The sequence below is a fragment of the Dasypus novemcinctus genome, chromosome 1, assembly GCF_030445035.2.
Source record: "Dasypus novemcinctus isolate mDasNov1 chromosome 1, mDasNov1.1.hap2, whole genome shotgun sequence".
NCBI lineage: Eukaryota > Metazoa > Chordata > Mammalia > Cingulata > Dasypodidae > Dasypus > Dasypus novemcinctus.
Genome location: NC_080673.1, coordinates 94,137,079 through 94,150,588, shown reverse-complemented (window position 1 = coordinate 94,150,588; position 13,510 = coordinate 94,137,079). Strand labels below are relative to the sequence as shown.

General features: G+C 34.6%; 1 protein-coding gene and 1 pseudogene across 7 annotated transcripts in view; one reads left to right on the top strand and one right to left on the bottom strand.

The window, feature by feature from the left end:
• Positions 1–13,510, bottom strand: part of TBCK (TBC1 domain containing kinase) — a 445,069-nt gene that overhangs the window by 305,995 nt on the left and 125,564 nt on the right. For all 7 annotated transcript variants that reach the window (XM_058294468.2, XM_071215231.1, XM_058294462.2 and 4 more), the window contains exons 13-18: positions 6,675–6,724; positions 6,357–6,486; positions 4,235–4,333; positions 2,515–2,577; positions 1,892–2,018; positions 628–678 (exon numbers count right to left, since the gene is read on the bottom strand). In XM_058294468.2, coding sequence (XP_058150451.1) covers positions 628–678; positions 1,892–2,018; positions 2,515–2,577; positions 4,235–4,333; positions 6,357–6,486; positions 6,675–6,724 — 520 coding nt within the window. The remainder of the gene's footprint in view (positions 1–627; positions 679–1,891; positions 2,019–2,514; positions 2,578–4,234; positions 4,334–6,356; positions 6,487–6,674; positions 6,725–13,510) is intronic.
• On the top strand, positions 10,206–11,004 carry LOC139436289 (S-adenosylmethionine decarboxylase proenzyme 1-like; annotated as a pseudogene).

Genomic DNA, 13,510 nt, shown 5'->3' with positions numbered 1-13,510 from the left:
TTTGGGATTTGAATGAGTTAAATTTAAAATATATTGATGGAAAAGCCTACTATAAAAAAGGCAATAAAGCAGAGGGGAAGAAAACAAAAAAATCTGTGTAATAAATAACTGGAATATAAGACAAACAGAAGATAAATTCCCTGAAATGCAAAGTGCTACATGTGTAGAGGAAGGAAAATAAGAAAACCTTTGCTACCCCTTTAAAGAGGTAGTGTTCCAAATGATAAGCTTTGGAGATCCAAAATTAGGGGAAAAGACAGTCAATATTAATTTCTTTATCAAGTTTTGAGAAAGTATTCTTAGACTAAAACTTAACCAATCTCTATAGAAGTTATAATATTCACCAAGTTTCCTGAAAATGGTTACCAAAGTGGGTGAATACATACAGATTAATTAGTTATAGTCTCCTCAAATCTCTAGTCACTTCCTGGTCATAATTGAAGCTCTCCAGCAATATATCAATTCTTAAAATCCTCTAAAACTAGCCTGACAGATTATTTGAGAGAAATTTACAGTATCTATCAGAGAGAACAAGAATCTTAAAAAAAAAAAAAGAACTGCTCACATTTGAATAAAATATTTTAGAATAACATGCACAATGATTATTTAAATGATAAAGGAGCTTACCTTCATTATTGAAATTTAAATATAAGAATGGCGCACAAAGTGAATCAAGACCTAGTAAACAGAGAGAAAGAAGTCAAATAAATACAAGTTGGTAGAATTGCAGATATACACCTTATTCAGCTCTCTGCCTTATCTCTATAAAGACTGAACATGATTAAGTATTACCCATTCAGAAATGTATTACCTCATGAGTTACTGTGAGAAGTAACTGATAATATCCGGCTCATAATAAGTGCCCAATATAATGCTTTTATCTCTATTATGGATTAAAGAGACAAGTTGAGTGATACAGACATGTAATTATTGGAAGGCCTGGAATATAGTCCTATCTCTGATCATAAATGTGTGATCTTGGTAAGCATTTTCCATCTCCAATCACATTTTCCCATCTAGGAAATGGGGATTTGTGTTCTATATTTCTTTGAGATAAGAAAACAAAATCCTTGGAAAACACTGAAGTGTAGTACAAATATATGATATATTTCTTATGTTGATAATAATGCTGCTCATATGTTGTTCTGTTGAAACAATATACACAAGTCTACCTATAATTATTAAAAAGCTACAGACCTATTTTTCAATGGGCAGAGCTAGGGAAAAAAATTTCACTTTTAAGTTTCACTAGTAAGAAAAAGAGAATTGAAATAGTACACACTACTGTTCATTACAACACATTCTAAAATAAGTCTGGGAAGAATGGGTTAATCATTCATGAATTTATCAATAGTCATAAAAATAATAGTACAAAGCTAAAAATCAAGGATCTAGGGCATTAAATATATTGAGAAAGAACAGTGACAATAAATAAAACGAACAATTTAGGATTCTATCTTATTCCTTAATTCCTAATAACCATGACAAGCATAAATTGGTAGGTCATTAAATGGTAAGAATCTCAAATAACCCAAAATTATTTATGGCATAAAATTATCTTATTACATCCCTAAGTGTTAAAATAAAAAAGTCTATCCACAAATATAATAATAGCACCAAATATTCTTTCTACTTCCCTAATCAACAAAATGGTAAGTTGTTCCATTTTGAATATTATGCATTTTAAATGATACTGACTAGACATTTAGACCAAGTTTCTAAAAAAAATCTCTTCTATAACTCTTGCAGAAAAACGAATCATCACTTTATTATTGACTTTTCTGAATGTCAAACATGTTTTGATACTTTATTTTAAATTTTAAATTTGTCAGTCATGCACAAGTTCCTAATATTACAGGAAGAGTCTTAATAAATGCAAAAGAAAAGTTACCTTGCCAATACACAAGATCAGGATGAGATACTACCCAGGCTTTTAATACACGTCTAAATTTTGCATGACCTTCTGGTGATGATAATAGTTCATCATACTGATGACAACGAGGAATATCCACTTCAATCTGTAAAAATAGCATTAGGGTATTAAAAAACCCAGTAAGACAGAACTGTGATAGTGTGATCTCCAATAATCCCTAAGATAAGGAAAAGGAGAGATTATAATAAGAATTTCAGAATATACAACCTTCATAATCCTGGTGTCTAAAGTTTCTGAATTTTATATTAATTCTCTGTAAATAGCAGAGAAGTAATATGTATACTTAAATGGGGAGGAAAGACCATTTCAGTCTTTGAAAAAGCTATGTATTAATACAGTTTTCAATAAAATTTTCCCCATTATAACCTCTTCTAAACTTGGGTCAAATTCCTTAGATGAAAAAGTACAGTTATTAGAAAGAATTACTTGATCTAAACTTCTATAAGGAACAGTTCTAATTCACCAATTATAAGAATTATGCTTATGTATATGACAGCTGCTGAATATTCTACAATGAAAAGAAGAAAATTTCTTCATGTCTTTGAAATGTAAAGATTTGGAAGAATTAATTTAAATCATACTTGTCTATCTGTAGGAATTGGAGTGTCTTTATCAATTGCATCATACTTGGTATGAATAGCCCCCTATAAAAAATAAAACAGGATATGTTGATTATCAGAATTCTTAATAACTTATCAATATATATAAATTCCATTTCTTATAAATATCTATCTTTGATAACCCACTCAATTACAGATAGGTACAAAGGTATAATTCTTAGAGAAATTTTCTACATCTCTGAAAATGTGATGAAGGTATGCAATAATTGACAATCTGCCATTTTGCTGAGGCAGACATTTGAATTACATACACCAGAAAGAAGGTGTCTTGGATGAATCACTGAGCTAATGAGCTTGCTTAGCCAACTTCCCAGCTCCAGAACATAACACTGCCTTATTCTCTATTCATTGTCTTCTCATACAAGTTCCTAACTTGTAGCTTTCATGAAAAACTAAATATTGTGTGTTTTTTGAGGGGGGAAAAGGGTCATCCCAAAAGAAATTTCCCTGTTAAAGTTGGTAATGAAAGAAAAAAAAATAAAACTGTTTAAAGGAGTGGTAGTTTAGCACCAGGAAACAAAAATCTGGGACAGAGTGGAACAATTAAGGGATAAAGGGCTTCATTTACATTTTTCAGTTATTCTGTTAGAGCAGAAATAATTGAATAAACCACTTCAAATTTTGGTCATGTTATAGGACCAAGCATGAAACAAATCTCATTACTCTGGTTTATCATCACAGTAAAAAAAGAGTCATGAATTTGAGGTTTAAACTCTGATATTACTTGCTGTATCAACTTCTCTAGGACATCTATTAGATGAGACATTTGGACAATTTGATCTCCTAACTCCTCCTAAAATTTAGCTATAAGGCTCTACAGTTCTAACTATTAACAAAGAGGGATATGGAACAATAGGCATTCTTGTACAGTAACCCCCCAAATTATTTGTAAGAACTCATCAAGAGAATCAGGAATGAAGAAAGGAAATTCTTCCAACAGAGGTATGAAAAGGATTAAAAAGAGTTGAGGGAAGTCAGAATAAAAATGGGTGATGAATAGCTATAAGATATTTACAAGAGAACAAAGGAAGGCAGGATGACAAATAATTTGACAGGAAATGAAAAGGGCTGGCAAGGATTTGGCTCATTACTCTATTGCCACTAAAGTTCTCTGTTACTGCTGCGAGCTGCCCTTAATAGTTCTGACACTCTCCTGTCCTCACTGCCACAGATAAATTGTTATATAAGGCAAAGTACTATTTGTGTTGGCAACATAGTCCATTTTGGGATATGTATGCCAAAAGCATATATGCACATTAAATTATGTTCGTAATTTTGACAAGGCCCAAATTGGACTGTAAGCTTTCTCCAAACATAAACAGAACCATTTAATAAGCATACTTTATAAGCAACACTATACAATTATAATGGATATATTCTTAAATATTCTCTCATTTTAAAATTAATACTCAAGATACTTTGTGTGAACACTATTAATGAACTACTAAATGGTATCAATACACAAATATAGAAACATTCAATTTTATCTTTCCATTCCATTCTATTCTATTCCATCCCATTCCTCCATTCTTTTCAATTAAAATGTCCAAATATTTTTAAAGCTCATCTCTTACTATGTAGTTTTCTAAAAACTTGAAACATATATATTGGGAAAGCATTACCTTTCTTTCTTTCTTAGCACTAATGACCAGCTTCAATCACCTTGTCTTTTCTTTCTTACCTCAACTCCCAAAAGAGCAGCCCAGGTTAAACCTCTCATAAGAGGAGGAATATCAACTCTTGCTTCTTTCCAGATTTGATTTTTTTTATACGGATAGGCCTATAGCATGGAAAAAGAAATTAAAAATGCCTCAAATTACCAAATGTCATATTTTAGTCTAGACAGTTCTGAACATACCAGGGATAAAATTGAAGGTGATTTGTAATAAATTTCTAAGTATCTGAAATTACTGTATCTGGTGTTAATACAAATGAAGTAGTAGTGAAATGGTCTTCTATTCCCCTGAAAGTCTTGAATAATACAATGAAAGAGTATCTGATTTTACTTTTTAAAAAATATCACTCCTCTCTATTTTGGAGAGAATTATGAATTAGTTACATGACGATGATACTTCCAGGCTCATATGGGTTAAATAAGATAGTGAGTTAAATAAGATAATGTATGAAAAGCACTTTATAAACTAAGTCATAATATAGAAAGAATTCAATGAATATAAGCTATCATATGGCTACTTCTGCATAATAATTTGTCTATACTTTGATTACTATCTTTAGAAGAGATTTCTAGAAGAGATTTATTAGGACAAAGGGTATGGACATTGCTAAGGTTTTTGACATATACTTACAAATTGCATTACAGAATGCTTCAATCAATTTACACTTATTCCAGGAGAATTAGAGCTCCAATCTCATTAAACTTATATCCACTTTGCTAATTTGGAGGTAAAAAAAAATCCTATCTTAATTTGCTTTGTTTTGTCTTTCATTACTAGTGAGGATGAAAAATCTGACTAGCCCTACTGACTAATTGTATTTCTATTATGTCCTTTACTCATTTCTCTGTTTCAGTGTTGGTGCTTTTTACCTATCTCTCTTTCTCTCTCTCTCTCTCTCCCTTTCCCCTACCTCTGTCTTTTAAAATTGGGAGCATATATACAATATAAATTTTCCCATCTCAACCACTCCTAAGCATATCATTCAGTGGCTTAAAAATAGTCACTCTACTGTTACCCTCATCACCATTCATTACTAAAACTTACGCATCTTCACAAAAAGAAACCCTATACACATTTTTTTCCTTTTTTCCCCCATTTTTTATCTTTTTTTAAAAGATACAAAGATCACACAAAATGTTACATTAAAAAATATAAGAGGTTCCCATATACCCCACTTCCCACACACATTTTGCATTAACTCCCGATGGTGGTTTGAAGCTATATATAACCCAGAAAAGCATTTTCTTAAATCTAATCCATTCTTATGGGTGTAACCCATTGTAAATAGGATCTTTTATAAGGCTACTTCAGTTAAGGTGTGACCCACCTCATTAATCCCATTACTGGAGTCCTTTATAAGGAAATAAATATAGAGAAAAAAGAGAAAGTCATGGAGATAAGAAGCTGAAATCAATGAAACCCAGAAGAGAAGGGAAAGGTCAGAAGATGCTACCATGTGCCTTGCCATGTGGCAGAGGGGCCAATGACTGGTGGCAGCCAGTCTTCAGGAAGAATGCCCTGCCCTGATTTGGACATTTTCCAAAACTCTAACCCTTAACAGATAAATTTCCATTGCTTAAGCCTAACTAATTCATGGTATTGCTTTGAGCAGCCTAGGAAACTAAAACACTCCCATTCTCCCTGCCTGGCAATCTGTACTCTAATTTCTAACCCTAAGAGTTTGCATATTTTCTGCTATTTTCTTTGTAGTTACCATGAGGCTTAAATTTAACATCCTATCTTGCAACAATCTTGTTAGCTTTGTTACTAATTTCAACAGTATACACAAACTATGTTCCTATATCCCTCTGCCCTCACCTTTATGTAATTCTTGTACCTTATTACATATTCATGTATTACGAGTCCAAAACTCCTGTTTTCTTGATATAAAAAGCTTTTTATATAGTAAGGGTATTAATCCTTTCCCTGACATGATTTTGCATATATTACTGCACCTTGATTTTATTTACTATGTATCACTTTTGTAATTAGAGAAAGTTAATTGGAAAAGTAGGTCATAAGGATTGGTTTTCTGATGATATCAAGATTCTGGAGGAATTAACGAATTTTTTTTTTTATTGAAAGGATTATATATGGGCTACTATAACGTTTTTGTAGAATTCCTACCTTTAGCAGCCTGTCAAAGAGAATAATTCTGTTTAGTTGGTACTCTGTGTCCCTCTCGCGGATGATTAAAGGGAGAGTGGCAGCTGCTGACAACTCATTACTGCTATTTGAATGAGGTAAATTAGACTGGCTATAAAAGAGGGAAAAAAGCAGGAAAATTGATACAATGTACAAAATTTTAACAAATAAAAACACTGCCTAAAACTAGGTTCTTATATTCTGTTTAAGAAACACTTTTCAAAGAAAATGTACAGACTTCTTACCAATCTAATATTCATAAGAAAGAAAAATAAATCTCAAGGAAACATGTATACTCACTCATCTTCAAGTAGTGGGTAAAAGGCTTCTCCGCCAACATCTTTTAATCTCTGTGAATTTAAAGAGAAAACATTTAAGTCTAAACATCTGAGGTTTTTATAAAGGAAAAAGTAATATAAAAATTATGAATTTATGAAGTTGCAAAGAACTGTATACAATAGAATTTCAAATTCTTTCCTCTTGTAAACATGCAAATATATATGATTAAGTTTCACCTGTAAAAAACAGCTTTTTGTTTGTTTTTCATTTTTTCCTTTACCTCCAGGTATCACTCATAAATGTTGGGTTATTAAAATAAAATTCAGCAGGTGATTAAATAGAGTGACTGGTCTTGGCCAGTCCCTGATCCACAAACCCAAGTATCAAGACTGAAACTTGAGAGAGTCTGCCTTTATGTAAACACCCGCTATACTAAGAAATCTTAATGTTAGCCAATAAAAAATAGATATCATAAAAAGAAGTTTTCCACCAAAACACAGCCCAAATAAGGTAATACATATTAGATATTCAAAACATTCCTTGCTTTTTTCTGCATTTGCCCTCTATAAGATTCTCTCTTCCTCTCCCCCAGGAGGGCTTTTATTTTTGGTTTAGCGCTGCCTAATTCACAAACATTTATTGCCCAAATAAAATCTGATAAAATTTTAAATTGCCTCAATTTTCCTTCTATACTGTTATATTTTTCCAAACACAATTCAGAATTACTAACATCAGTATAAAACTGAATAAATGAATACACTATTTTTAAATTATATGAAAAAAAATTGTAAATAAAAGGTACTCTTACCATACATTTTCCTTAAATTAAGGCCCAAGTCAGATTTATTTTTGCTTTGACATTAATACAAACAAAGACTAAGGTACTAGTTTAAAAAAAAGGGATACAAAAGCTTTTTCTCACATGTGTACTTTGAACATGTATGATTATTTTTTTATCACAGTCATTATAATGAATGTTGCTCCAAATAATAACATTCAGCCTAGCCAGGATTATAGTTACTCAAAAACAAGAGAGCAGACAGTAGTAAAGCAAAACCTCAGACACATCCTAAGCAAGGTGATTAAAATTAAGCCATTTTGCCTACAGTATTTTGCTTTTCAGTTCAGCTTCCAACTTGAAGCAGAATATCTCTTCCTGTGGGGACAGATGGAGCTTGAATTGATCCTTTTTTGATTAGAGTCATTGTGGACTAGTCTATGTGAGTTGTTACCAGAATTTAAAAACCCAAATCTTTGCTCAACACTGAGAATTTGGTGATCACTGAATTTGTCCGATTTTTCTTTAAAAAATTAAAATATTCTGCATTTATCCCATTTTGCTTTAAACCTTTAGGTGATGGTTTCAAAGATTAAAATTCTAAGTGTGAAGTAAGTTTTACTGCCTTATTAATAAACACAATTTTTTATAGCTAAGATTTACTGTCTTCAATATCACATATATTGTGTCTTTTCTGCTTTTCTTCTAATTAAAATTTTATCATATTAATTCTAAGAAAAAGGGGAAAAATACTTATCCAAAAAGTATAAGTTAAAACTTATTTGGGGATCCACGAAGATGGTAGAGGAAATGGGATGCCAAAGATCACCTCTCTTACAAAAACAGCAAGAGGAAAGGGAGAAGCTGTCCCAAACAACTGTTTTGGGGATCTGCAGACCAGAGGAATGCCACACATCATCCAGGAGGGAGCAGGACAGGGAGACAGAGAAGCCTAAAAAAAAACTGAGTGAATTGTCTGGCAGCAGGGAACAGCACCCATTACCAAGCTGCAAGGTAAGCAGCCTCAGTACAACCTGGGAATAGCTGATGCTGACAGAGATGGAAGTGGACGTTTTCCTCCCTGGGGGGAGGCAGGGTTTGGTAGAGAGCTGAGCATGGCTTCTGAATGGTGAGTTTGTATGTCAGGGCTTGGCTTTGAATCACAGCTCTAGTCAGCCCAGATAAGTTCCCATTGTCTCAATATCATCCATGGGAGATTGAAAAATATATACTCCCTTTCTCCAGTGGCTGCTGGGAAAGGTTTGCCAAAGAGCACCATCTTATGGCACACCAGGATATTGCACTCCTGGCAACTGGAAGGGGGCAAAAAGTTTTTTTGGTGTCTTTCTTGCTCAATCCCCAGAGTACCTTTTACCTGGTCTGCACCCCATTAGTGGGTTCCTGGCCCTCTTTTTATCATGGTCAGTTTTAAAGATGGGTAAGTTTAAACATGGGCAATTTTAAAGATATAGAATAAGTTGAACCAAGAATCAAAGAAGAGCCATATACAAGGCCAACCAACAATAAAATCCTAAGCAAGAGAAACTGATGATCAGAGTAAATGCTCCAACATAATCAGATGCATAGACATCAGCAAAAAATTACAAACCATACTAAGAAACAGGAAGGCATAGCCCAGTCAAAGGAACAAAAGTAAGCTTCAGATAAGACAAAGGATTTGAACTGACTAATCAATGATGTTCAAACAAATCTCCTAAATCCATTCCAAAAGATAAAGGAAAATATGGCTAAAGAGATATACAAGGGAAGTGGATGTGGCTCGAGCAGTTGGGCACCTGCCTACTATATGGAAGGTCCCAGTTTCAGTTCCCAGTACCTCCTAAAGAAGGCAGCAAGATAGTTAGCTATTGGAACGGGCTGGCATGGTAAACTGACACAACAAAATGACCCCAAAAGATGATGTAATGAAGAAATACAATGAGGAATACAATGAGAGACACAACATGCAGGAAGCAGAGAGGCTCAAGTGATTGGATACTTCCCTCCCACATGGGAGGTCCTGGGTTCAATTCCTGGTGCCTCCTAAAAAGAAGATGAACACACAACAAACAGACCCAGAGAGCAGACTGCAAATGCAAACAACAAAGGGGGGAGAAAAAATAAGTAAAATAAATATTAAAAAAAGAAATACATAAACAGGGGCAAAAAGTATATTTGAAGAAATAATGAAAGAAAATTTCCCAACTCTTATGAAAGACATTAGTACTCATATCTAAGAGTACAACATACTCCAAACAGAATACATCTGAATAGACTTACTCTGAGACACATACTATTCAGAATGTCAACTGCCAAGACAGAGAATTCTGAAAGCAGCAAGAGAAAAGTTATTTATAATATACAAGGGTCATCCATTAGACTTAGTGCAGATTTCTCTTCAGAATCTATGGTGGAAAGGAGGCAATGGTATGATATATTTAAAATACTGAAAGAAAAAAACTGCCAGCCATGAGTTTTTTATCCAGCAAAATTGTCCTTCAAAAAAAAGAGCCTGAACTTTAGTAACACAGCTGCATGCAGGAGAGAAAAGGTTTAATTCTGGTTGTTGTTTGTGATTCTCACAGTGATGGAAGCATTTTTTCCTAAGAGACCAAGAAGCAGCAAGAGTTTGACAGATTCTCCTGGTAGCAGCCCAACGCAAACCAAGGGCCTGGGGTTTTTTGTATAATCTCAAGATCTGAGTGGGACATACATTTGAAGGATATAAAATGTTCAATCATTGAGTGTGACAAAAACTGACAAGTAGGAAGTTTATGTACTCAGTGAGAGTAGCATGTTTGTCTCCAAGAGATTTCAATTTGAAGATGTGTGGTCCCACCCTCTTACTGAAAACATTGATTCTCCTGTTGAAGCTTATTAGGGATTACAGTGGGCTTGACTCAATTCAAAGCTTCTTTTACTCTCATAAGAATTTTACAAAGCCTTCTCATAAGGGTACCCACACTGAAATTTCCAGGAAGAAAGAGTTTCTTAATGCAATTTTCCCAAATGGAGCAGCATATTGTATGGGACAGATGAATTCTGACTGTTAGTACTTGTATACCTGGATTTCTCAGAGTCGTGTATTCAGTCAAACCCTGGAAATTCTGATTAGTGAACTTCACCTAGCATTTATGAACGAGTTCTACATGAAAGATGGTGTTACTGTAAAGGATGTCATTTGTGAGATTGGAATTCGTGACCTGATACCAGGTTCTGCCATTGATGCCACACTGTTCAATCCTTGCAGGTATCAGATGAATGGAATGAAACTGGATGGAACTTATTGGACTATTCACATAACTCCAGAACCAGAATATTCTTATGTTAGCTTTCAAACTAACTTAAGTTAGACTTCCTATGATGACCTGATCCAGAAAGTTGTGGAAATCTTGAAGTCAGGAAAATTCATGACCACCTTGTTGGTTAAATCAGAGTTCTAAATGTCACATAGTGCTTTCTTCATCCCAGAAGGCAGGTTTTAAACATCTCAATTGCCAAAGTGCTATGTTTAATAATTACAACTTTGTTTTTACCACCTTTGCTAAGAATCAGGAGAAACAGCAGAATTGATGAAGAAAAATAAAGAAAAAACACACATAGAAGAAGGTGGTGGCTGATTTCTAGATATTGATACTGGGGGCCATAGTTTCCATAACCACCACCTTGTAGCTGCAGGAAGTCCTAGTTGTAATCATACTGCAATAACAATGAAATGTTGTGTGCATTATTATATCAAGGAATTAGATATCACGCATGAATGCTCCCTTTTGCATTTAGGTATTCTATGCCACTTTTGCTATGAAATTAAAGTGTAAAGGAAAAAAAAGACATCTAAATAGTAAAAGAGGAAGTAGAACTCTCATTTTTTGTGGATGACATGATCATATATTTAGAAAATTCTGAAATGTCTACAACAAAGTTACTTCAGCTAATAAACAAGTTCAACGAAGTGACAGGATGTAAGATCAACACACAAAAATCAATAATGTTTCTTTACACTGGTACAGAACAATCTGAGGAGAAAATCAGGAGAAAAAGTCCATTTATAATAGCAACAAAAAGACTTAAATACCTAGGAATCAATTTAAACATAGATGTACAGGGCTGATATATAGAAAACTGCAAAAACAATGCTAAAAGAAATCAATGAAGACCTAAACAAATGGAAAGATATTCCGTGTTCATGGATTGTAAGACTAAATATCATGAAGATGTCAATTCTACCCAAACTGATTTATAGATCATGGGGCACAGTCCTCCCCTCTCAGACCTGTGGGGTACTGGCCTTAACCATCCTAATCCTTGAGGAATGTGCTCCACTCTCTGTACCCTGGGGCAGGAAAACTCTCCCCAAACATCTGGTGGGTACATCCATTCTCTTCAACTGCTGGTGCAAACTCACCCTCTCTGTACACATGGGTGGGGTTCCTCTCTTGGCTCAAGGTGATGTCTTAATTCCAGATCTCAGCTCCCATGGTTTTCTCTTGAAGTCATTTCCCCTTCAGTCTCTCCCCCCATGTACCTTTTATTTCAGGTTGAAAGTGATTTTGTTCATATGGTTCTCTCAAAAAGTGTGTTGGTTTAACATGCAAGAAGCAGGGGTCCATGCCATCAGACTGTAAGACTTTCCACAAGTCTTTCCTAGATAACTGCATCTTTGATCCTAATTTACAAGTTCCAAATTTAGATAAGTCTTCAAATGGGGAACTATCATCTATGAGCTTGATTTCCACAGGCTTGGAATTTCTACAGTCAGTTTTTGTTTCCTTTGTGGCCAATAGTTCAGTCCTCAGTTTATCTCTCTCGTCTAGCACTTTGCTTTAAGCTGCAAGGAGAAGCCAAGTTGCATTCTCTGAGTTTACTTTGGAAAGTTCTTTAGCTAAATGTCCAGGCTCACTATTTTCAAATTCTGCCTTCAATAGAACACCAGGAGTTAATCTTGTTAAGTTCTCTGAAACTCTAAAACATGGATTTCCTTTCCTCTAGTTTCCAATAATAGTTTCATCATTTATTTCCAAGACCCCATAAAAAGTCTCTTTATTATCTATATTCCTATCAACAGTCTCTTCAAAGCAATGTAGGACTTTTCCATCAAGCATGTCATAATTCTTCCCCAAAATACCCCTTACCCATTTATAAAATGGGTTCCAAAAATGGGTTCCAGGGTTTTGCAAAAGCATTTCCCCACTCCTCGGTATCAAATCCTCTATTAGTCAGCGAAAGGGGTGCTGAAGCAAAATACCAGAAATCGATTGGCTTTTATAAAGGGTATTTATTTGGGATAGGATAGTCGACCAGCTCTGTCTCTCTCTGGGGCTTGAATCTCTCCCGGCTCAAGTGTTCTGCTCCTCTGTATGCTTACTTCCTGGGGTCCAGCTCAAAATTCCAACATCAAAACTCCAACTTCAAAACTCTAACTCTGTCCTTTATCATTTCATGTGCGAATCCCCACCCACCAAGGGGTGGGGACTCAACACCTTACTGACATGGCCCAATCAAAGTTATACTCATAATTTAATCATGCTTAGGTACAGACCAGTTTACAAACATAATCCAATCTATTTTTGGAATTCATGAACCATATCAAACTGCTACAAGCATTCTAAAAAAGAAGAGCAATGTGGGAGGAATTTCACAGTCTGACCTTGAAACATATTACAAAGCTACACTGGTCAAAACAGCATGGTATTGGCATACAGACAGACATATTAATCAGTGGAACAGAACTGAGAATCCAGAAATAAACCCTCACCTCTGTGGCCAACTGGTTTTCGACAAAACTACCAAAGCCATGTGTAGCAATTTAATATTATTGATGAATTCCAAAAAGAAATATTGGATTATGCTTGTAATTTGATCTGTACCTGGACATGATTGAGTTATGATTAGGGCGTTAAAAAGGCATGGCAAAGAAGAGAGTTGGGGCTTTTAATGTTGGAGTTTTGATTTTGTAGTTTGATGCTGAAGCCTTAAACTGGATCCCTGGGAAGTCAGAATGCAGAGGAAAGAGAAGCCAGACCCAGGAAGGAAGGAACCTTGAAGCCAGAGTAAAGCAAGCCCCAGGAACGTAGGAACC